The sequence below is a fragment of the Paramormyrops kingsleyae genome, chromosome 14 (assembly GCF_048594095.1).
Source record: "Paramormyrops kingsleyae isolate MSU_618 chromosome 14, PKINGS_0.4, whole genome shotgun sequence".
Taxonomy (NCBI): domain Eukaryota; kingdom Metazoa; phylum Chordata; class Actinopteri; order Osteoglossiformes; family Mormyridae; genus Paramormyrops; species Paramormyrops kingsleyae.
Genome location: NC_132810.1, coordinates 4272102 through 4297395, shown reverse-complemented (window position 1 = coordinate 4297395; position 25294 = coordinate 4272102). Strand labels below are relative to the sequence as shown.

The 25294-nt window shown below is 41.7% G+C and overlaps 1 protein-coding gene across 18 annotated transcripts in view; it reads right to left on the bottom strand.

Moving 5' to 3' along the window:
• The window catches only part of LOC111856227 (RNA-binding protein Nova-1), a 46363-nt gene extending 21247 nt beyond the window's left edge, over positions 1-25116 (bottom strand). Inside the window, exons 1-9 of one of the 18 annotated variants that reach the window (XM_023836003.2) lie at positions 23971-25113; positions 23070-23158; positions 21956-22496; positions 21296-21365; positions 20866-20930; positions 19876-19933; positions 19649-19697; positions 16317-19496; positions 14817-14960 (exon numbers count right to left, since the gene is read on the bottom strand). In XM_023836003.2, the coding sequence (XP_023691771.1) occupies positions 14817-14960; positions 16317-16452 (280 nt within the window). In that variant the 5' untranslated portion in view covers positions 16453-19496; positions 19649-19697; positions 19876-19933; ... (3 more) ...; positions 23070-23158; positions 23971-25113. The other 17 variants (XM_023836001.2, XM_072699092.1, XM_072699094.1 and 14 more) reach the window with 17 other exon arrangements.
• Positions 25117-25294: the final 178 nt, after the last annotated feature.

Sequence of the window (25294 nt, the reverse complement as noted above, 5' to 3'; positions counted from 1 at the left end):
CATTAAATGTGAAGAATGACATCAGACCAAAAGGGAAGGGGAACCGAATGACAGCAAAGACGTCCAAACACCATCTGGAGATTTTAGGCATCAATAGCCTACTTGACTCTACATATCTTTTAGGAAAAGAGCTTAGCAGATGTCAATACATCCAAGTCCACTTCGTTCCACAGTTTTTGCTTAGCAAAGGTAGATTAGAACATGTATCTTGTTTCTGGGATTTAAACTGCCATTTAATTCTCTGCAGTGGAACTAGGAGAAGAAGCACGACAAACCATTTATAGGCTGATTACAGCACAAATGCAGCTAATGAAATGACAGCAGAGCAACAGCATTTCAAGATGATAATGAAAGCAAGGCAAAATGCAAAATTAACACAAAAGTATGGTCCTCCTTTTGTGGTTACAGAGTAAAGCAGTCCTCTTTTTTGACCCATTAGAGTTTTAAAAAGACTCATAAAGTTATTAGATTGTTCCAACTCACAGGAAACCTGCCATGTTTTCCCTAGTTCAATTTTCCATATGATGTCAGACTATTTAATGGCATTTGGGGAATAACGAGCTATGTGGACTGTTTTTAATCATGGAGATGTTTGTACATGGAACCAGCGTGGAGGTCAGCTACCTCTGGGACGAGGGAAAGCAGAGACCACCTGACAGACAAGCAGCCAATGAGGAGTCCGGTTGGTATCATTGACCCAAATTTCATAGGTCCAAAACTTGCTGCAGAATTTTCAAACACACTGTTTTTTCCCCCTACGAAAAACAACCCTGAAACAGCAATGTAGCTCAAAATTTTGATCAAAATTTTGCCTAGTCTGTTGAGGAATCATTATTACCAAGTTCTCACGCTGAAAAGTTTTGGTGTTAGAAAATAAAAGCTCAGTTACTGCAGAGGTGCTGCCAAGTTAATGATCCATCACTGTCTCTGATGCAACCACATCTGGTAGAGATGTAATTCATAACAGGTGCCTTTCCCAGATGAAGCTTCTAAGGGTTCTGGGATTAGGCTCATACTTCATCCGGATACCACTTTCCTTGGACAACTTTCTCTTCATCTTAGCATTTATCAAATCCCGTAAACTGGGTTCATTATAAACTGATAATTATGTTTGCATGTTGATGACCTTTGTCTTCTGCTCCGTCACTTTGAGACTAAATGTAAAAGATCTTGTACAATATCCTTTTTGAAACCGTACCTCTGAATACATTTTAACTGCATGCATCACTGGTTATATGGGGTGAGACAATCCAACCACAGAACATGTTCTGTTATTTGACGAAATGTATTCTGTTACCTGTGTACAAAAGCAGGATACTGTAATATCATGCAGCAGCTGTCACTGATCAATGTAAAGAGCATCTGCTCCCAAAAAAAATATACATATATAACCTAATACCTCTGAAAACAAACAAAGCTCACATTGCTTTGCCAAAAAACATCGCATTTTGCTAATATAAATGAAGTCTTCTCTATAACATCTATATTAGGGAGAACTCGAGAAGGGGTTAACATACTATCCTTCTGTTTTTTGAACTACAGTGTTCTGGGGGTACTTTTTTATTTAGCAGATAGCTTAATTCTGGTAAAAATCTAATAAGAAATCATATTCCATATGTTTTATCTAGAATGAGAAATAGAAAATCTGAAGCAAGTACAGAACTAAGTGAAATATGTATCGTACGTATTATGTACGATAAAAATAACTAAAAATATACTTATTTTTAAGGTGAACCAACAGCTTTAAGAAATGTAAAAAAAAAAAAAAAAGGGTTCTGCTGTAAGGCTAAAGTATGAACACTGATGCAAGATGTGTGTTTAAGAAGGAAAACAGAGCAGATGATTAAAGCCTCATTAAGCCCCGCATTCCCAGGCTGACGGGCGACAGCAGCTGCACGGCACAGACCGCCTGCCCGCCCGCCTGCCGATTGACACAGTATCTGGGATGGCACATCTCTCCGTTCCCCACACCGCTAGCGAGCCAGCGGGCCAAGTGTCCGCTGCTAGGCTGCTGTGGCTCTCACACTGCCGTTAGCATGACCTCCATTCGCCGCCGGTTAGCATTAGCACCTCGGCTCTCCTTCAAACGTTAATGTTGAGCGCTCGCTGCCTTTTACCTTCAGCGCGAGCCCTTCGTCGCCATCGTATCTGACTGCATGGCATCGTGTCAGCGGTAGCAGACATTCCGCATTATACTAGATCAGGATACATGCCATTACATAAGTTTGGGGCAGTCAAGCATGTACAAATTTTAATATTTAAAATATAGTAGCTATCAGCAATTACCGGCAAACAATGTGAATAATTTATGCCGTTTTGAGAGTTCATGCAATTACTTAGACTAGAATTAGATAATGAGGGTGGTCTTTTCATGACATTAGAGTCCCTCGAGTTCATAATTTCCACTGCAGGAAGAAGATTCCCTCCAGTCTCCTCTGCTTCCCATTCCGAGAGCGGTTTGGGTGCAGGTTGGAGAGACCGCAGAGCGCGTGGCAGAGACTCGCTCCAGGTCTCACCGCAGCCACGCACACGTTACAAGCACTGTTGCCTGTGGGAGACCAGCTGAGCGGTTTAGCAGGTAATTTGAGGATGAGTCAAAGCACGCTGCACGATTCATTAACGCCATTACGTTTCTGTAAATTTCATTTTCCTCATCCAAAGCAATAGCAGGAAAAACAGAGCACGTATCCAACAATACCTTGGGCATTTCAGTAAAACTACTCACCTTTGCTTCCACCAAGCCTCAGGACCTGAGAGTCCAAAGGGGCTACAGTGAATATGCACTAGACACAAGCTGAGAACAAGCCAAGACTAAGGCTGCATCTTTGATACAGACGCCAGTCTAATCAGGCAGAAGGCAGGTGAGCAGCATGGATGTAGCCCCAGATTCAACACGAAGCTCCACAGCCGTCAAATCAATGGCAAGAAAACTATGCTGATAAACAGACTCAACAGAAGCTTCAGCAATACTATGGCAGGCGAATTAAAGAGCACAGGCTGCTTATCTTTAAAAACCCACTGTCACCCGCCATTAGAGTCACTGCCAGCTACTGTCATCAATTGCACGTTATTTTCACAGGAAGCTCTTGCCCTGCTACCTTCTGCAAAGCGCAAATACAATGATTTTTTTTTTTGAAAAACAAAGAATGAGTAAAGTGAGTTACAAGAGGTTAGCAGTTTGAAGTTCAAACCGAACCCATAAGCAAGGAGATCCGAACAGCGGATCCCTTCCACTGGATGCCAACCACCTCCAAATGGAAACACCCAGAGACAGATTTCAGTGTCACGCAGGATTTGACCAGTTCTGCTGCTACCACAACTTAAGCTTTCATATATGACTGGCAACAGTTAAGTAGAATCAGACATTATTCCCACATGTACAGACGGCCGTTCGTAACTTGAAATGTTCATAAGTGGTTATTCAACATCATTTTAAGGGTATACACAAGTACAAAGAACGGCGGGAGTAGCGACCAGAAGGCAGAATTGGCACTCAAAAAAAAAATTTTTTAAATTGATGTTGCGGACAGGGAATGGGAGCCCAACTAACAATTTGGACTTACAGTCCTCTTCATTCGTATGTTTGAAAGTTCGTAAGTTGAAAGTTCGGAAGTAAAGGAGCGTCTGTATACTGAATAGGGACCTAATAACAGGTGAGGCACATCAGTGTATGCTGTCTAGACAGCAGAAATTCTTGCCCAATCAAAACCATCTAGTACAGTACACAGATGGCAACTAAGGACATTCATTTAATTCAGTGAGAATAACAAGGTTAAGAAACAATTAAAAAGTTGTGCACTTATGGAATTAATGGTCTGAAATGATGGAAGATAAGTGAGAGGTTCAGTAGCAGAGCCACAAAAGCGATGAGGAAATAAGAAAAGCAATGGTTCTGTGTCTCGTCTCGTTATAACAAAGCGCTTCAGTATTCCGAGGTGCCGCTCGCTCCTAGCTGGAGGAAAAAGGTGAGATGAGGCTCTGTGGAGCGACTTCTTTGAAGAGCAGAGGCGGCACGCTGCCACTTGCAAATTAATAAGAATGAGAAATCAACCCACGTGTTTCAGACGAAGCTCCACAATCACGAAGCAAACAGTGGGATTTACCTTTGAAAAAACACAACCATTAAAGTAACAAAGGCAAAAATAGCCGACCCTCATGTATTGTGCAGACCTCACTCACGATCCGCACTCACTGCGCTAAGGACAATGCCCTCCGGGAACGACGGGCATGCGGCCTTTTCTGCCAATTTTATTTAGCTACTTTACAAAAGCTGCAAAACGCCATAAATCAGCAAAAGCTATTATACTGTACAGATACATAATTATATTTAATATCCATGTATACATTCTTAATTATTTATAACATTCCAGCTAGAAACCCCTATGCATTTAATTGACAATTATTTCATATTTGTCACCAAAGTCGGAATTTTGCATATTAAACAATAAAATCCATTCATATTGTACCATAGATGATAATGCCAAATGTACACACTGAAACACTGTATTGTATGACCTAACAACACAGTTATGCATCATAACATCACTGCAAACCCTAATCACAATAAACACCAGAGGGTAAAAGCAAGTTAAAGTGATACATTCACACTTACTCAGGTGGCCCATTTCATTTGTTAATACAAAAGGTTTCCAAGTATGGAAAGCAAAGGCGGCTTGTCACTCATTTCCTCAAATACAGGCAAAGCACAGCACAAGCAACAGCTAAAACTCAGCCTTTTCCAGAAGAATAAATTTCATCCGCTGTTTACCAAATCACAATACTCACCTGAATTCAAATTCTCCTAATATCTTTTGTGTTTGCCAGGAATACTATTGAAATTGCGTCACATTTTACAGTAACATTTAATTATGATTTATTTTTAATTAATGAAAATTATCTGAAGAGAAAGGACAAATCTGAATTTGGTCTCATTCACTTATTCACCAGATTTACATTTTACCATACAACTCTATAGAAGTTTGTCTAAACCATCTCCCCTTAATGACCAGGAAGGATCAACGAAATTCAAATAATTTTGCTGATGCCTTCTTTGTAGCTCATAATTACCATTTTGCGAAACAAAACCCCAAATTCAATTCCACTACTACGGCACAATATTATCTAAAAATATAACTCATCTAAGGTTCAGCCACAGGGGTTCAACCATAATGGTGATTTATGAGCAGTTTGGGATATGTGATACAGTTACACACACAAAGAACTGCGCCTAAGCACTTACAGCACTAAGCAACTAAGCACTAAACCACAGCTAAGACACTGTACCGTCAGGTTATCAAAGAAGCAATTTCACATATGGAAACTAACATCTGCGCAACCTTTTATGTTCTCTGGCGTCAAACATCCCTGTCCCTGCAGAAATACATGCCAAGACGATAACAGCAGCAAAGAGAGAAATGGTGAGCTGCAACCCAACCACTGAGAAGCAAGCAGGATGCCAGGCGCAGTGCTTCCCAATCCAGTGCTCGGAGAGCCCCGCACAGTCCACGTTTTTGCTCCCTCCCACCTCCCCGCCAGACAGTCCACATTTTTGCTCCCTCCCAGCTCCTAAGAGGGAGCAAAAATGAGGACTGTCGCGGTGGGGGGGGGGGGGGGGGTGGGGTCCTGAGGACCAGGTTGGGAATTGGAATTTCCCCCCTAGAACTATTTAACGAGTTTCAATTTCAAATGTGATCAAGGACAAAAAATGTACCCGAATTAGAAGACAGAATAAAATAACCAATGGAAATCCAAGGCAGAATAAAAACCGCGTCACTGTCATCAAACGGCAGTAAATTTACTGAAAGGCTGGCAAACAAGAACAAAATGAAAATATATTTACAAAAATGAAAAGTATAAGGATATGCTAAGCACTATTTAGCAAAAGCTAAAGACATTAATAGATATTCTATTGTTAAACAGAGGAAAAGGAATTAGCATTAATTTAAAAACATAAACAAAACCCAAAAGTGTCATATCACAATGTAAATCAAACCCAAGTTTAAACAGTCAGGAAGAAGAGAGATTCACAAAGCAGAAATTAGTTTGGTACAAAATTAAAGTAAAGTGACCCAGCTCTGTTTGTAACGGGCCACCGCTAGACGTGATTTATGACCTGCCTGGACAGCACAGCTCCGCACTTCAGCCTAGTTAGACCGAATAAGGCCATATCCAGCCATGGATCCAGGCTGAGCTATTTACAGTAGAAAGGAGACAAAATGTGTCAGAGCCTGGAAAAAAAGAAAAGAAAAAAATCAAGAAACCCATTTTATCGTAGCTGCACTCACAAACACCACTGAAGAAGAGTCTGAGTCGCCTGATTGTTTAGCAACAAATTCACGCGATTAACAGCCTGTATATTTATGAGGACGTATACATAATTAGAAATCAATCATCCACCATTTGAAATTTTAGAAATGGAAGCAAAAATAATATGTCGCTGCTCCAACCCCTTCAACTTTCTTGCCCGCGTTACTCTCACAGACATTATAGCGAAGCGAATAACAAAGGCATGGCGTTCTGAGTGACCCATATGCAATTCCCGAAAGTGGTACTGAAGATGGGGAACGTGCTCCTCATTACTCTCAGAAACTGGGGCAGCATGATAGGGTCCCGTGAGGAGAGGGGACAAGCTGTGATGGGTTGCTTCAGGATCGGACCTCATTTCTCTCTCCTTTATTCTGGCAGGGAGCAGAAAGACGCCGTCTTTCATCGCGGTTCCCTCGTGCTCAGGGAGAGCGCCATTCAGCCCGAGCAAGTCATCATTGCTGGGGTGTCAAAGCCCTGTACCCTCTCTCCCCCCCTGCTCCGTTCCAAAACGGCTGTGTATATTTCTTTAACATGAGACAATCACCTAGGGTGCAAAAATAATAAAACTATATGCCCTTAATAAGAACCAAAAGAGAAAGTCTGTATAGTTGTAAGTCTGTATAGTGAGTGATATCAGAGCCCACTGGCTTGGTAGTTGGTCAATCACAGCCACAGCAGCAATAGCTGCCAAGCCTTTGGCCTTAAATGTGCTCAGATCAACATAAAACCCCGTGACCTCTAAGGAATCATAAACCTTCAGGTGTGAGGGTCCCACCTCCACCAAGCCATATTGCTTCAGCCTTTTGCTAATCCTATGAGTGAGCTTCCTACTAACGATCCTATTTAAGCACCACTTGCTGAGTGAGGAAAAGGCCTTTGGTTTAAACTTACGCGGTCTGCTGCCGGGCCAGGATTTCCCACCAACCTGCCGCGTCACACACGTGTCAGAATGTGCGGTGACATTCTGCCCAGTGCTTGAGCACGGCACTAATGCACCCTGCTCAATCTTTAAATTTCCACAAGTAACCGGAAAATGAATACAAATGAAAGAGCAGCAGAAAGCCAAGGAGTGACACTGAGGGGAGAAAAAAACTGGCAACATAAAGTCTGAGATTTCTGCAAAACAGTTCACCCCGATTTGCAATGGGTAAGCAGTTATCGATTCAACAGGCAGACGAGGCAACCGAGCAGTATAACTAGTGACTTCAGTTTGTTAATCATCTCATTTAAATTACTTTGTACCACAATTATATTTGCACAAATTGATCTTAAATTCCCCTAATTACAATCAAACCACTACTGATAAATCGCTGCAATAAACATGCAACTGCCACAAAATCAGTTTCAAGTGTAATGTAAGAGCTACACATACTTTTCAAATTACTGTATACAACGTGTAAAAGCATAATGGTGTCCAATACAATGTAAGAGGATGACTTTGAAAACCGCAGCACCAAACCAGCAGAGCCACGCACTCCGCGCATTATGCTAAAATCCGCAACTCTGTAACTCTCCATTAGAATTTGACAGAAAGAAAATTGTAATGCAGTAAATTTCTAACCTGGATTTTATTGGAGCTAAATGGAATTGCTGCACAGCCCCAGAGAACAATGATTTTTGAAGAAACTGAAGGCCACAGGACCCATGAAGTCCAGCCCTTCAACCAGAGAACCACGTTAAAAAAATGAAGGCACAGAATTTATTTTTAGTAAATGTTTTTAAAAGTTTAATTTCTAGGGACATGTCACTGAGAATTGCGAGGCGGAATCATTCCAAAAGTAATGACTGCTTTCCCTCATTTACTCACAGTTTAGGCCAAAACTCTTCTACTCTGTTAGGAACAATATTGCAAATCAACAAGACGAACCATTGCCTTAACAGAATTGGCCAATTAACACAAAAACTAAAGAAACTAAAGGACATTGTTTCTGATACGAGGGGAAAAAAAACACAAACATACGAAGTGCATATTTTACATTATCCTACAATACAAATGCGACAGATTTGAGGCGTCAGTAGCAGTTTCTCAGTGGACACAGAGCTGCTAGCAAAAACATGCTTTAAGTAGCCTTAAAACAGCACAAAACAGCATAAGAAAATAATTTCAATAATCTGTAAAAAAAAAAAAAAAAAAAAAAAAAAAAAATTGCTTGTGTATCTTGGTTCATCCATCAGTGAATTACATTTTTTCCCTCAGTCTATGGGGACAACAGCTTGTTAGGTTCAACCATTTAGCCTGAAAGATGCTAACTGATCCAAGGAAAGACTGATGTGCCCTGTTACTAACGATGTCATTCTCCTCAGATAAGTGCTTTTGCAATACTTTTCATTTTATACACTTAGGATTTCATACAAATGAAAGGATGCTAAGACGGATACGCAGAAGAGTTTTATTTATTTTAATGTAATAAATTGGTTCTCTAAAACAATTCTGCATGTTAAGTGCGATATTTCTTTTTTGAAGAGCGAGATACTCTGTCCGCATGCACAGAAAGAGGCTAAAATTAAAATATGGATTCATTCAAAAAATAAATAAGTAAGCAGATCTTCACTACTTTGCCAGAGGAGCAACCCCCCCCCCAAGCCACTGAACAGAGTGTTGTAAATTTGGAAGCCGTTTCAAACTGTAAATGACCGATCCTGCTTGCCGGGGAAACAGAGCGGGGGGGCATTAATCATAGAAACACGCTGAATGTCATAAACACAGGGATAGGAGTCTGCACTTGGTTTGTCTTCTTATTTCCTAATACATTACAAAATCTAAGTCTTTCTCCCCTTTTTCATACAGTGTCTGTTAAACCGTTAGTCACACGTCCAAGGTCAGCCGAATCGAACCGCCACCGTTTCCAGAAGGTGGCAAGCATTTACAGTTCAGTAATGATGCCCAAATCCATCACAAAGCACAAAATCTGTATCAATTAGCTGTCTACAGACTAACCTTTGTCCAAAGCATCTTAATTACTGGCCACGGCACACTAATTACGCTTCAGCGCATGTGCCATTAGCCTCCCCCTTGAGTAGCAACTGTTTGAGCTGTGGTCCAGTCAGCTGTCAGGTCATTCATTCTTTTCTATCACCCACTGATGTGCCCTTATATGTCGATAAGGAGCGAGCCACCCAACGACAGTAAAACTACACCAGTGTAATGACACTGATGAAAGTTTAATTGCAAAGTTCCTGAGATGCACGTCATACCATCCTTCCTCATTTCGGACTAACAAAGCAACAGTGACAACTTCCCAAGAATCTCGTACCTCGGGGGGAAAAGCGGCAGGAGCAAAAAACGGGAACCGGCAGTATTGATATCTCACTTCCGGACTGGCGTTTATCAGCCACGAATCGAGTGACAAATCAGCGATTTCAACGAACGGACGCTGTCATTAAAACGGAAGGGAGAGAGTGAGAGGGAGATAGACAGAGACGCGGCGGCAGCCTAGTCTGCAGGGCTGACATCCTCGGGGACCAGCGCTTTCTCGACAGCAGCTGCTGTGCAACACGAGCCATCGGACGCCCAGCGGGTCCGGCCGGCCCGGCCCAATTACCTGCAGGAAATGAGCAGCCAACAACTGACACACCAGGCCACTCTCTCCCAGGGCGTGGTGGGGCTCCCGACCGGGCCGCCGCGGGGGGGGGCAGGGGGCAGCACCTGCTGCGCTTGGCAGTAGCACGTCCCAGGGAGAGCTTTGTCAATCAGGCCACTGCAGATGTTGCTCTGCTTCACGGTCCGGAGGCAACGGAACATGAAAGGGAACCTCAGCAGATCAGCCAGCAGCAGATCAAGACTTCCCACCACATTCGGAGCTTGGACTGCACTTGGGCGGCAGCTTCAAACGCACAGAAATCAAACCCACAGACAAACACTTCAAATCCACACATGAATTTCCAGCAAATCGCCATTTTTTGGTTCTGGGATCAAAACTGAACGCTAAGGTTTATTCTGACACCCCAGAAAAGAACGAACCATACGGTTATTGTACCCAAAGGGGTTCAGATGGAAATGCTTTTGAAAATTGCTATTATTTCTCCTCGAAGAACATTTCAGTTAATGTCCTGTTGAATAAGAGCAAAGTGAAGTACAGAAGAAACGCTTCAAGAAAATATTGGATACAAAGCACAGTCTTGACCACAATGCAGGTCATCTCGCCAGGGTGCAAAATGACGGAACTGCAATTTGTCCAAAGAGATATCTTTATAATAACTATAGGAATGAGATCGCCATGACAGCACATGCTTAACTTGGAATCGAATCATTTCCCCATCTGTGAGGAGCTGTAACTCAATTCTGTTAAACAGCTCAGAGGCTGCATGGCATAGCATGGCATTCCACAGCGCTGCCTGTGGACATTCTTGTCAACATATCGTAAATTTACCATCTCAAGCCAGGGACCTGGACGTCAAGGCAGCAGCCGTCAACGTCACAACCCCGGCATGACGACATATCAAAGACACCTGAAGGAGGACAAGATGGTGGGTGCAGAAGAGGGAAACGATCACCGTCACACAGTTGCAGTCACCTGTCTTTCACATGACGGCACGTCATTGGTTGTCCGAGTTCGCGATGTTTATAAGTCCTGCCAGCGAATACATCAAGGGGATCACAGTTACGTCATCACCGTCTCAAAAAGCGCCGACCGTGTTCATTCGGTTGAGTCCATCCTACCATTGACATGCACTTAATCTCATTTATCTCCAGGGCAACAGATCTGACTTTGCAACAAAGATCAGCCAGCAGTCAACAGTGGGTTATGCAGGTAGTAATTGAATCACTGTGTGCAGCATGCATCTAACAGATTGCAATTTAGAACAGGCTGGCTCGGCTCCTGACTACCATAACAATTCACACGCTCCGGGAAAGGCTGGCTCAACAGCAGTTGGTTAATGTGGTAAATGTAATTCAACCATAGAGTGGAATCTCCTTGAACCAAAATGAGCAATTTCTCATTCCAATTCTGCAAGACAGCGCAGCTTCTGGGTCCATCATACTGATGCAATGTATAACAAAATAAATAGCCCATATCGGTCTTTAATACAAACAGCACATTTCCAGCACACACAAAATTTCGACCATTGATATTACAGTCATGAAGACGATATTTAAAGGTCACTCAGTCTGTGGATCTTTAATTAGATTTTCTTTAAAGACATTTTCAGCTCATGCAGCTGCTGTCAGCTGAATGCATATCAATACTATCTACAAAAACCACAAATAGCTGTAAAGAATCCGAGATAACGGCAACAGCTCACGTGCCAGTCTCCAGCAAAATACTGGCAGAAGGTTTTTTTTTTTTTTTTTAATTAAACGCTACATAATTGTGCTGGTATGGTTTGATTTTGTGGTCTCAGAGTCTTGTGGGTAGATCAGGTTTCAAATCAGACATGTGCCTCCTATCTTGTGCAGAGCATCTGGAGTCAGGCAGGGTCCGTCTCACATCTCCCGCAGACCTGTGTTCACAGACAGGTAAGTAGGCACAGGGAGATGCAGCACAGCTAAGGGACGGCAGGTAGTTACAGGGACAAAGCAGAGTCAGCTGGCTTCCTCTGGCTGCGGCTTAGCACAGAAATCATACACACTGCACCAAAAGCTATCTTCGGGGCCCGTTACCTAGGCAACAGCTTCAATCACACCATTCATGATTCAGCTCAGACTCCTTCTAGAACACAGTCACCCCTCCCCACCACTGACACCCTGATAGCCACTCTCAATTGTACCCAGGCATATCTGTGTACCGCAAACAAGAACACTATATCACTCTGGCAACACACTTAAGACTACAAATAAGCACATGGATTAGGTGTATTCTACTCTTTATAGAAATTACTACATACCATGTTAATGTTACTCATTTGTCAAGGACTCTGGATAATCCGTATTGTCAGAAGACAAATGACTCCACCAGACCATAAAATCTGACAAAAAGAAATAATAATAATAATAACTCAAACTGCATGAGAAATCACAAAATCCCCCAATTTCCAGCGAAATCACTCTGCCAAGAGCTTATCCTGGAACACCACAATGATCACAACAAATTCACAAGAGCGTTTTAAGAGTTACTATTAAATATATTTAGTCTTAAAATCTCACAAAACCTTGAGAGGAAAGGCAAGGTTGACGCCAACAACGCCTTTCCAGTTAAGATTAAATGGGTATAACGCAGCCATTGATGAACTTGCCGGAGATCGGCTTAGATCACAGCACAGAAAACATTTCTTTGCACAAAAGGCACTGGGTCTCTCGGTATGATCCTTACTATTGTAGTTGAGGCACAAGGCTTAGATTCATTCAAGTGAGCAGCAGATTATAAGAAACATGACAATCGTCTAAAAGTAAAACTTCCCTAACAGACAAAACAGGCTTCCTTTCAGTTGTAACATTCTTTGCCTCCTGAGAACTAACAATGTGATCCACTCACTACTCAGCTTAGATTTCCTGTGGCATACAATGACAAGGTGAATGCTGCACTATTAACATTATGCTACTGAAACACATTAAAATCTAAAGGTGTTTTCACACTACATTAAGTGAAAAAGTGCAGCATGAAAACTTTTCCAAAAACTGAAAACCAACTTTAATGACCTTTTATGCACAAACTGCTTATCATTTAAGAAATCTAAAAGTTTTATTTCCTATATTTATATTTGCCATCAAAAGAAAACTGTCTTGCTAAAGCATATTTACAGCAAACATACATACAAACTTATCTAATAATGAAAACTACACTTTTTTTGATTTTTATATATTTTTTTGTTACTTTGTATACATTTTGACTATCCATTTGAAATCCTTTTTTGCAGCCTCTCTGCATCCTATCACCTTTGGTATGCAAACTTTCACCTGGTGGCCCCCTGCTGACCCTCACAGACCAGACACTCCCCATGTGCCCACAGAGCATAAACCTTCAGCCCAGTACCAGAGCAGCCATGCTTATACGCACAATTTGTCTACTGCATCTACAGATAGCAGGCATGCCATAAACAGAATAGTTACTTCTCTTAATGTTCCCCTTCTAGACCACCATGCTACCGTCAAACTGCGCTATTACTCAGTGTGCTGCCGTCACAGGTCATGCTATTACGCAGTACACTGCCTTCAGACGCCCCTGTAATTATGCGGTGCACTTAAATTTCTTCATAACCAGCACTTTGAATCGGTGAGAAGATACATTCCTTTGGATAACAGCGTATGCTTGGAATGTACGTTTCAAAGAATGCACCAGCCCAGTAGTAATCAGAAGCTATATTAGAAAAAAACATTTTCCCTCAGTTCACTAGTGCAACATTGCAGTGACATCACAACAGGTTCATAAAAGGAATGAATAATGATCCATAGACAACAAGCATGTGCATGTTTTTCATATAAACAAAACACAACCATTAGTCCATTGACTGACCTTCAGAAGAGCACACAAAGTCCTAGCATATTACATCAAGGTTTAGCCTTCCATGACTACAGTATGGACATTACCGATCACTCTGCAGAACTTCATGTATAAAGATTTAGATTTTTTAAAACATATCATGGCAAGAACTAACCTTTACACTTTCCGTAAGAAATGGTTAATAAAATCAAACTGTTTGACTAATGAAATGTTTGCGATACGATGGTAGGCAAGAGCAAAAAATAAAATTATCCTCCTGGTACCGTAGGAGCTGGATAACAATAAGGCCTGGGAACTTTACCAGCTGAAGGTCAAAGGCAAACTCAGTCCTAAACACCTCCGATGAACAAGCTTACAGCAGGAGGACCGGTCTGCTCTGAGCACAGGCAGCGGAAAAATGACGACACAGCACTGATCTGCAACACTGCAATGTAACATGCTGGCTTGAGGTTATAACCTGCTGCATTGTTGGTCAAAAAAAACTGAATTTGTCCATGAAACAAGCTACTCACATAGTTTCTAGCGGCCCATAAAGCTTTATATAAGCATTTTCCCCAAAAAAGTTTAGCAAATTTATCCCTCTACAAATGTTTAAGGATAAGTTTAAATTTAATTATTTATCTATTAATGTGTCAAAATATAGGAAAAAGAGGATCTCATTTCTGAAGCAGACCACTTCATGCCACGGTGCAAAAAAAATCGAATAAAACCAAATTTAATTAAATCACAGAAATGGATATGATGTAAAATTTCGATTTCACGATTACGAATAGTTGAATGACGCGCGAATAAAAACCATGTTCGTGTTGGCCTTCAACGCTTTCGTAAAATTAGGTTTAATTTGGCAGATTAACAAAGGCGAAGGTAGGTTTACTAATGCGAAAACGTGTAGCTCCCTGGTGAACCCTACTCCTGATAACAGTAAACAAACGGGAGAAGCCGTAGCGCTAGAGGAAAAGGGCCCCTGCAGCATATAGATGACTGGGGACCAAGACACCTCACCGATAAAACACCGGAACCAAAAGCGCCACTACTGATGTCGGCTTCAAGACCCTTCTTAAATAAGGGACATTTTATTATCAATATAACAATACACAATCAATTATGACATGCATTGAACAGAGTTCCTACCTGGGTAAAAGTCTTTGGATTTTGACAGTTTGATGGTGGCGCCCGTCTCTTTCTGAAGCTGAACTATCGTCTGTCCTCCTTTTCCAATTATAGATCCAGCAGCATAACTGGGTATTAGTACTTTTAGGAAAAATTGGCCGTCCTCTGGGGGGAAAAGAAAAAATTGTAAAATGGCGAGAATAGCATCACGTTCAAGGCCTATGATTCGACTGGCAAAGATCTAGACAACATGATATAAAGGTAGGGGACTGTGCGCAAAACCGTGCAGCACAGACGTAACGCCTCGGGTTATCGGTACGGTTACGGTCAATGCGACTACCACACAATCGTAACATCAATCATTAAGATCCAATAAGAAATAAGCCAATCTTTACTCAGATTTTGAGTTCCAGTTTCCATTGTCTGAAGCATTATTTCCGGAATCGCAACAGGACACGATCAAAAAAGTGGAGTTTCGTGATGCACAATGAATTCCTAATTTATGCAAAGCTATACGGCGACAGCGAAGAAATTCATCAGCAAAATAAAGAAAACGTGTGTAAATGTGTTTTAAAAGCAGGCATATGAATAAGCGAGGTGACATGCACATGAAACGTGAAAACCAATATATATTGTATCTGTTCTCCGGTTCAATTTCTGTAAACCCTATAGAGTCGCAGCAGACCGGACCGTTAAGGCACCGCAACGCTCGCAAGTATCTCCGCTTTCTGTTGAGTAGCGGGGCCTCTGTAGATATTATTTTGCAACCCGTTCGCCGTTGCACGGGTTTGATTACATGAAGTGAAGCGTAAAACCGTTTCTTTTTAAAAAAAAAAACACCGAGGCAGGTGGGAGTAAAAGACCAACATACGCCTCAGTGCGAAAGAAAACCCCGGCGTAATTCTCCCTGCGTTACCCCCGTCAGTAACTATCCATTCAACACTTGAGCTAAACAAACCAACAAATTAGCGGCGGACGGACCGACGGCGTCTAGTAACATTGGATGTGTAGGAACGACACGCTGCATCTATATTAACCATCTCCAGAGAAGATCAGAGTGAAAATGCTGCTGGGGATCGCTGCGGTGTCAGTGCCGCGGCAGCGTTTGGTAGCACTGGGACGCTAAACAACTGTTTTAAAAGGCGATGTGCGAGTAAAGCGCACAGATTTTGCGGGGCTCACCAGCTGGCCGCCTATCATAGTGACATCTGACATTTCACGTCCCTCACACTTATGGGAAAGTTCGACGCTAAATGCTGTTTTCGGGAAAAGCCGCGCCGCTTCATTCCGCTCCTTTCCAGCGACGACGACATCTGTTGTCTTTTATTAAGCTATATTAGTCTTTACAGTGAATGCAAAACGTTGGTCGCCATGTTTCTTTATACAATCTTTACATTGTATCATTGTTAAGTCGCGCGCATAGACGCAACAGCTCCGACATTACAACAAACGCTAACAAAGGAAAAGGCTATAAGCATGATGACTCGGGAATCAAGCCATGGTGGGCAGCCAGCTACCTACCGCCAGTGTTCGTCCTCTTGGTGCTGACCGCTTCGGGAGGCGCTTCCAGCGGTCTCTTACGGGAATCCGGTGGGTCTAAGTCTATCGGCACCCCAGTATGAGTCCCGTTCTGCTGGATGGGAGCTGCCGCCATCATGTTTGCTCGCTTAATCTCAGTATTTGGTTTATTTGCAGGGGAATAAGATGAAACGAAAAAAAAAATAATAATATAGGAGCAGTTCTAAAATCGGTGCGTAGGTAGGTGGATGGTGCTGGGGAAAGCAGAATGTGTCAGATACTAGGGTGTGGGGGGAGGGGGAGAAAACAGGAGGAGGGGGAGACACAAAGTAGAAGAGATGTGAATGTCAAGAGCGCTGTATTATGTGCATGAAATGGGCTCCCGCAGTATGACCGTCCGGACCGCTCTGCGCTTTCTCTGTGCCGCCGGTACCGCCGCGGCTCCTTACTCATTATCTCAGGGAAGGAGGCGTTGGGGAAAGGGGGGGGGGGGATAGGTCAGAGGTCAAGCAGCCCGTCGACGAGGGGGAAAGCCGCCTACGGAACCACAAGCAAGGCGCAGCATACCTGTGCAGCACGTTGGGGGCTGGCGATGCCTGTGCATGCCGATCTCCCGCAGTTTCGCTTTAGACCTACCAAGCATTCTACGGTGCGATCGCCAGTGAAAGTTAGTCATATTTACTTAAACGATGTCATTTTCCTACAAATGACGTGTTTTTAAAAATCAGCTAAAATTTTTGTTGCCAAGTAAATGTGTAATTCCAACTGCAAGACCTTCGTATCTCTCGTCAATAGAAACGTTAAAGTTTGCCGTTTAAAGGTTTTTTTTCCCCCCAGTGCGTATCTGTTTTAAATGTGACCTTGAAACTGCAAGACTCGTCTCAACTTTACTGCTTGTTTTCCATTTATACCATTGATAGGACCGGACTTGAGAATAAGGCCTCCCGTTTCCCCAACACAGCTGCCTACGCGGTTTGCTTTCTGTAGCTATTTGTGTCCCGTCACTTTGTGGAGTAATTAATTAAAACGGCCACCTGCCTGGAGCTGACCACATATTTATAGACACTAAATACAACCAAAAACTCGTCCACGATTTCAAAGCCTTTAATGTTTACAATCGCGATTTTTTTTGACAACTGATAATTAAACACCCGAGAATCGTAAATTACTTGGTACTAAGGTCCCAAAAAAGAGGACCTATACGATCACCCTACTATAATGAAACATGGATAGAAATGTAATATACATAATATGAATATACAATGTGTATACCGCAATATAAGAACATATATAATGTAATACATTTATTGGTTAAAATGAACATACTGCGAATTTCCAGCCACCATTTACAACGTCAGTCTCTCGGGTGTTTAACGGAATAAATGTAGACATGGGAAGCCAGTTGGACAGTGTTTCCGAGTCATCGTGTAATGTATGTGACAATCTACTATATTTTAATTAGCTGTGAAATTAGCTAGCAGCAATATGAGAAGGAACGTGCTCTTACATTTTGAGAAAAAAAACATGGTTCACGTCAAGTAACGTGTAACAATTCTACACTGAATTTATGTAGAAACCTGTTCTCAAATCAAAATATAATCCTTTTTAGTATGAATCATCCAGAATAATCAATACAGCTACCCGAGTATCAGTAATAAATTTACATTTGGAAATGGAATACGCATTATCACTGTTAAAGTTTATGGCCTAATCTGTCAACACTACTTAGCCATTAAACATAGATCCACACTTGTGTCATGATTGAAATACTTTGAAAATAAAACTATTCATCGGATGTTTCATTTTAGTCCTGGAAGATTAATTTTTACGTCATGCAGGAGACAGCAGAGTCTGTCCTACTTGGTGTATAAACTCCCAAAGTATATCGCTGTCAGTTACAGCTGCAAAAACAGTGCCTGACGCTGGTCAGGGCTGCCGATACATCTGAAATTGTGTTACATGTATCAGTCTCTCATTCCTAATATGTAGTCAACAATTTATCCAAAATGTGACCAATGTTTCATAAAATAAATCCCAAAAATATGTCAACCCTGATCACATACTCCACAGCTGAAATTAAACAAACATGACTATGCAGAATGAGTGGCAGGTCTCTATCAGTTTGTTTATAAACATCGCAGAGGGCCATTTCATTTATTCATCTTGCATGATGTCAAATTAAAAATGGCTGGCTCCATATAACATCGTTTTAAATTCACATCACATAGTCGATGGAATCAGTGTATCATAAGCGCAGTCTGTGCCATTGCCTAGCAACAGCCTGGCCCGCGAGCCTCTGGCGTTCTCAGTAGAGCGCGTGCAGCGTAAGCCCCGCATCCATTCCTGCATGGTACACACCTCCCTTCCCCAGGAGATTCTGAAAAGCCCATCTCACTCATGACCTGCATACAAATGGTATCCCAAAACAATAAATGGCTCTTTATGTGTGTTATGGTTCATATAATAATAAAATATCAAAGGCTATTCCAGCAATATTCTCATAGATTTTTTTCCAATAAAAAAAAAAAATATTGCAACTTTCACAAAGAATGACTGAAATTGTCAGAGTAAATGACACGCCGACTGAAGTATCAAACAAGCTTTAATGCTCTCCTGAGATGATTTTTCAGTAGTATAAAGAGCAACCAACAGAACACAAGTACAGTAACAGAAATCCCGCTGTGTAGCGAGCAGACGTGGGGTTCCCCACCCGGAGCTTAATTTAAGCCATTAGGACTGTCGAAAGTCGAGCAAATTGGGCTGACATCCTATATAAGTAGCGTGAAGTGTTTCTATGGCGTACTTTTGTAAAAACCTTAATTCGAGCTGGAGAGCACTAGTCGGCAACTGTGAAAGTTGAGTCTATACATATTCTTCAGTCTTTCGGCTGCATATCTAATATAGAATGTGGAGCAGGATAGATAAAATGTTAATGTGAAATCTAAAAACAAAAGGAAAAGCAAAATTCTGTACTATATACACCAATATTCAGTCTTCAGCTCATTTTTATTATCATTCTTCATTTTTTCTGTTCTCAACCAACTCTACACCTCTGATGTTTGTATCTAGATGGATTGAAATACTAGTAAGGCAACTTGAATTTTTAATTTAACAGTAGTTTCCACAGACTTTCTAGAGTTACTTCAGGTTTAATGCACTTCAGTTTCTTTATATTGTTACAGCCTGTGAGAGACAAAGACAGAGAGATTTTTTCTTAAAGGAATATAAAATAAAGCAATTACCTTTTATGACAAATCACTGAAAGTAAAGAGACAAACGACAGCTGAACTCATGTCTGACAGCATGTATAGGTTTCAGAGGAAGCTCATTCTCACTCTTGCTTGTGCTTTAGCCATCATTCCTTCATACTTGACTGCCTATCTGCTTCAAGGATAATGAAGGAAACTCACATCAAAAAATTGATACACAGCATTGGGATCCATGACCCCAGAGGCACAGTGACAATGCTGATCTACATAAGCTGAATAAAAAAAACTGCAAACGACAGCATGGTGGGGAGAGCGATACCACTGGACTTCCCAGCCCCCAGTCCCGGTCTCACCTTGTCTCTGCTTATAGTGTGGGTTTGCTCTGGGTCCCTTCCTTGTTCTCTAGGCTACCTACGAAATACCCATTTCAGTTTGTGTGCCCAATAATGAAGCACTATATGAGCCTGCCTAGCAATCTGACCTTTCTATAAAATGTCACATTTTTACCTGATTTTTTTTTTTACGTGTTTACATAGGCCTAGCGGACCACAGATTGCCCAATCTTTTGGTTGCTTCACCCAATACAGGGATGTGGGGCACCCTAAGCTTATCCCAGACAGCAGAGGGCATAAGGCAAGAGAACACTGTGGGCGGGATGCAGTTTAGTGATGCCAGTTGACCTAAGCGCATGTCTTTTGACCGCAAGAGGAAACCGGAGTACCTACAGGAAGCCCGTGCCAAGAGGAGCACAGAAATGGAGATGGGGTAGGACTCAAATCCGCGACTGTGGAAGCGCTACCCACTGAGCCACCCTGAGTAATGTCGATATTAAAAGTCAAAGTGAAACGAAATTCTTTTTCAAATCAGCTCAACTTTTTTGATAGGTTCATTTACTTAACATGACACTCACCAGATGAGGGGCTTTGTAAAATACATAAATTATATAGTATAGTGTACTCTGAGTATTGTAAATCATTTAAGCAACTTTTTCAAATAAGGGTCTGGATTTCAGTTTAATGTACTTAAGTTAGTGTATATATTTCAAAGACATTTCTGAAAAATAAATATTTTATCTTCCACTAGGTGGCACCACTGAAATTTGTTATTCACTGCTGTTTTGGTTCTTTATTTGCAACCAGGGGAACATTGTGGTATTCTCCAATTCCATTTGAAACTGGCTTGTTTAACAGTAAGGGGCGGCATCTTTATTCACAGATAAAGAAAAGGAAGGCAGAAAGGAAAGTGGAACTAGGGCTCAAATGCACATTAAATGGTGATTAACAAAATTCAACAATAATACTTAAGCAATACGATACAGCTGCAGATCTGCAGCTTGTACTTACACTGAACCTTCAGGAACCATTCTTATTTCCACAGCAGGAGTACTCAACCCTGCTCTGAGGCAAGCCTGCCAATATTACAAATTAAGGATATACAAATAAAGAGCTATTCAAATGTCTTAGTTACAATCTGTGTAATTAAAACCTTAAATTTGTCACATTAACTTTGTGCCTTGATACGTCTATAGATGAGACAGCTATTTAGTCGCACATTCACTATGATGTTGCACAATGTTTCCTGAGTAGAGCTGTGTTCAAGAAGATTCTCGAATATCTTTCTACTATCCAAATCGCAGATACAAAAATTCATTACTACAGTGACACCCTACAATCCAAAGGGAAAAAAACTGAATATCTTCTACTTAATATAAACAATTAGGGAAACTGTTATATCAAGGTAATCATACTACACACAAAGGCAGGTATTATTTACCAGCTTTCCTGCTAGGGCTGCTTGAACTCCCTACAGTCTGATAATCCATTCTGAAATGCCCCATTCCCCTCTGTTGCAAAAAAGGCACAGAAATGTTGAAATACTTGAAAGTGAATGAAAATAACATTTCCCAGAAATTCCCGGTTCCATTACATCATTCTGTTTTAACTGTATCGACAAAGAACTGACTTCCACACTTCCACCTCCCATAATAAGCCATTGATGACACACATAAGAACATCAACAGAAACACCTACATGGTTGACTTAGAGCAGGGGTGGCCAACCTTATCTGCAAAGGGCCGGTGTGTATGCTGGTTTTCGCTGCAACTCCCTAATTAGATTACTAATCAGAGGACTGATTGGCCGAAAAGTCCTCACACCTGGGTTTGAACAGCTGACCTACAGGTTATCCCAAAAACCTGCATACACACCGGCCCTTTGCGGATAAGACTGGCCAGCCCTGACAGAGTAATACAGGAAAGTCTCAATAATATAAAAAATACAATGTGTGTCTCCATCTGCTGGCAAAGCTTAGCACCATTATATTTCAGGAAAATGTATCGTTGAAAATGGATATTTCATTCAACAACCGCCAACGCTAGTGAGAATGAACTTTTGCAAGTTAAACATGCACATAAATAAACTTTTCGGTATTCACCAAGTTAGGAGCTTCACTAAAGAAAAGGTTTCGCTTGAGTCTGAAATCTTCCAGCCTGGATCTAGTCCCTTGAGCACAAGGACAGCCAAAACCCCGATAAGAAGCCATTTTTGTTATCGTAAAAATATGTTCAGCTCCCGGAATACATGTATCTCTAGGGTCATAAATAACCAATGTACTAAATATGATGCTATTACAGGTCTCACCGTTTCACTCCGCCACATACAGCACTTGCTATCATGTGTTTGTTACACCTTACCTGGTCAGTATGTTTTGACCTGAAGTATTCATCTCTGAATGTCAGAGCATATACAGACTTTCTTCCAGTTCCGCTACGATTAGTGAAATCTCCCCCCTACAAAAATATGGGGAACGCAACAGTTGTGCGGGGTTAAAGTATCTTACGACCGAATCTCAGGCAGCAGGTTGTCCGCTTAGAACAAGGAGGCAAATGTTTTATTCCAGCTGTCCTTTATTGTGCACAAAGCAGACATTCATCAACTTCTGTTATGGGAGTGTGTGTCTGAGTATGTGTGAAGTTCTGAAATAAAAATATAAACATTATATAGTGTATTATACACAGACATTATGCAACAATTAACAATAAACTATATACAGCGATTGCACATGTTTCAATACAACAGAATATTAACAGGTAACTTTAATATAACTGTGGCCAAGCAGGGCTCTTCCTCGCATTAGTACTATTGTTGATCAAATAAACAATGACTTCGACTAGTACAGATAACACATGATAGGATGGCTTTGTATAATGTGTTAGCAGCAGAGGTGGAGATTTTAGATCCAGAGAGTACAAATCCAGACCAAGATTTTGTTTCAACCAACCAGTTGGTTGAAACATTTTACACTCAACTGGTTGGCTGAAACAAAATCTTGGTCTGGATTTGTATTCTTTGGACCTGAAATCTCCACCTCTGGTTACCAACAATCACAGAATATAAGTATTTTAACTGGGTTAATATATATTTTAGATTACATATTACAGTTGCGGTAAGGACGCATTATTATCGCACTAACAAACAACATAGTCTAACGAGAATAACAAGGAACAGCTAAAGTACATCAACGTGCAAACGGTTAAACTGGAACTTACCGCTGGCTGCACGCACGCTACCTCACGCAAGGGCGTCGCGGAAGCAGGAATATCCTGGGAGTATCGGGGGGCAGTACTTGACAGGGGCACTTGGGTGGAGGGGGAGGGGGGCAAGGTGACATTTTGTCGGGGGGGGGGGGGGTTAAATTTCTGGGTACGCCCCTGACCACACGAGTCCCAGCACGAATTAAATGTACAACAAACATTTTCGTTCTCTGCCACAGGCGGAACAGACCGAAGCTTCTTCGCCAAACTTTTTAAGTGCCGAAAGGGGCGGGCACATCTATATAAACAAGGACTTGATTGACAGAAATCTAAACCAATACCATGCCGAAAAATACCACCTCAACATGGTGATTGGGTTGTTAGAATAGCACCCAGCTAAGATAAATTACACTGCAGACAGATCGTAATCAATACAACAGCACAGGAATATCTTCCGTTCGTCGGCTCTACAGCCCTTTTTAGCAGCAGAGAGACAGAGAGAGAACAGAAATAAAACAGTACTGATCCTATGACCCGGATTTCTACTGTGTTATCTAACAAGATATCAACAAGAAAGGCTCGCCTCAATTTCGCCTTACACAAAGTGCACTTTCCCCACTCCTATCAATTATCAATTTTTTTGCATTATTGCAATGGCTGTGTGAAGCAAATCGCTCAGTCGGTGGCGGGAAAACACGTCCAAAAAAATAGAACTGAGTGTCACTTCTAAACTAAACGGTTCAAGACATACCAGTGTTCTCAGAGCTTTCTAATGAGTGATTACGGATACGAATAAGAATAACGAACTTGACTGTAATCACACTGCATAGAACCAAATGTCATCCCAGTGGTAGTTACATCGTTATTTTCTGCACGTATTCCCATCAACGCCCATACGAACCATGTACATACATACCTTGAAGGAAAAGCAAATCTTCACCGTGACTAGGATGGCAAAATGCGGATGGAGGTGGCCACGGTCATCCCTAGTAAATACTCGACCATCCCAAGTACCCCACATCAAAATAATAGAAAATAAATATAGATTATTATATTTTCTAAGCGGAACCATATCGGAAACGCAGTGCGGCGCAGCCATCCCTTTACATATAAACGGCCCTTTGGTGCCGCTCCGAAACCCCGTAATTTACCTCGATGTTTCAGGTCGACGTGCGGATGAAGCAAAACGAGCATCGTTTGCAGCTTATTCGTCATTTTGGAGGATCGCACGCCTCGGCTCCTGCACCCCCACTCCCGGCTAAAGGACACCCCGATTATGGCATAAAAAACACACAACAGGCGACAAGTACACTGTGCATAAATTACACACGTAAATTAAAAGATGTTTGTCTTTTTAAAGTCTTCAGATGGTTACTGTGAGGTATGTGCATAACCAATTCAATATAGCCATAATGTAGCTCAGTATCCACATCTTGTTCACCTGGACGTTAATGACTGGTTGATGGCTCAGTGAGATTCATTTGCGCCGGTTTACAAAACGGAATGACAGCCCATGTAAGACCTCGCAGGAGGGAATTACTATGCACACGTGTTGCCCAAGGAGAGTTAACCTGCTATATGCCTTTGCCTTAAGAATAGCTGGATGTGTAGGTCATTTTACAAAACATAATAGTAATACTACATCAGCAACCTAGCAAAACTGTACCATGGAGGCTGCCATGTTTGTTGGGACTCGTACGGCTCGGGTGAATCTCAATATGCACACTTGACCGTACTTGTGTTGTCGTGTTCCCGTTTTACGTTACCTTCCATTGCTGAAGACTGGTTGCAATACTAAGAACACAAGTCCAGAGCACTGTAAAAATCCCAAGATGTTGGTCTTGCTCCGCTCCAAATATGAAGGATACATCGATTGCATCCCCGCCAAATGAAACCAATCCCATGATTCATTGCGCCCCAAATTTGTTCTTGGAAGGCAAGTTAGCAAGACCGGTCTTGCCAAGACCACAAATCCGGTCTTTGAATTCTTGGTGTTGAGATTCCGCCCTCGTCATTCCTTTTTAGTAGAACAAATATCACCAACTTGACCGCCATGTCAGTACAGCCCCAAAGGTGACGCGACTACTCGCATAACTTATGTTCACATGATTAAAAACAGGTGTGAACAAATTTTGAGTTGTGTTAAAATTATGACCAGTGTACTCCTTGTATTTAAATTATGTGGCCTGTGTTTTCCATTTTTCTAATCAGTGGTGCATCATAACTGCAAATGTATGGAG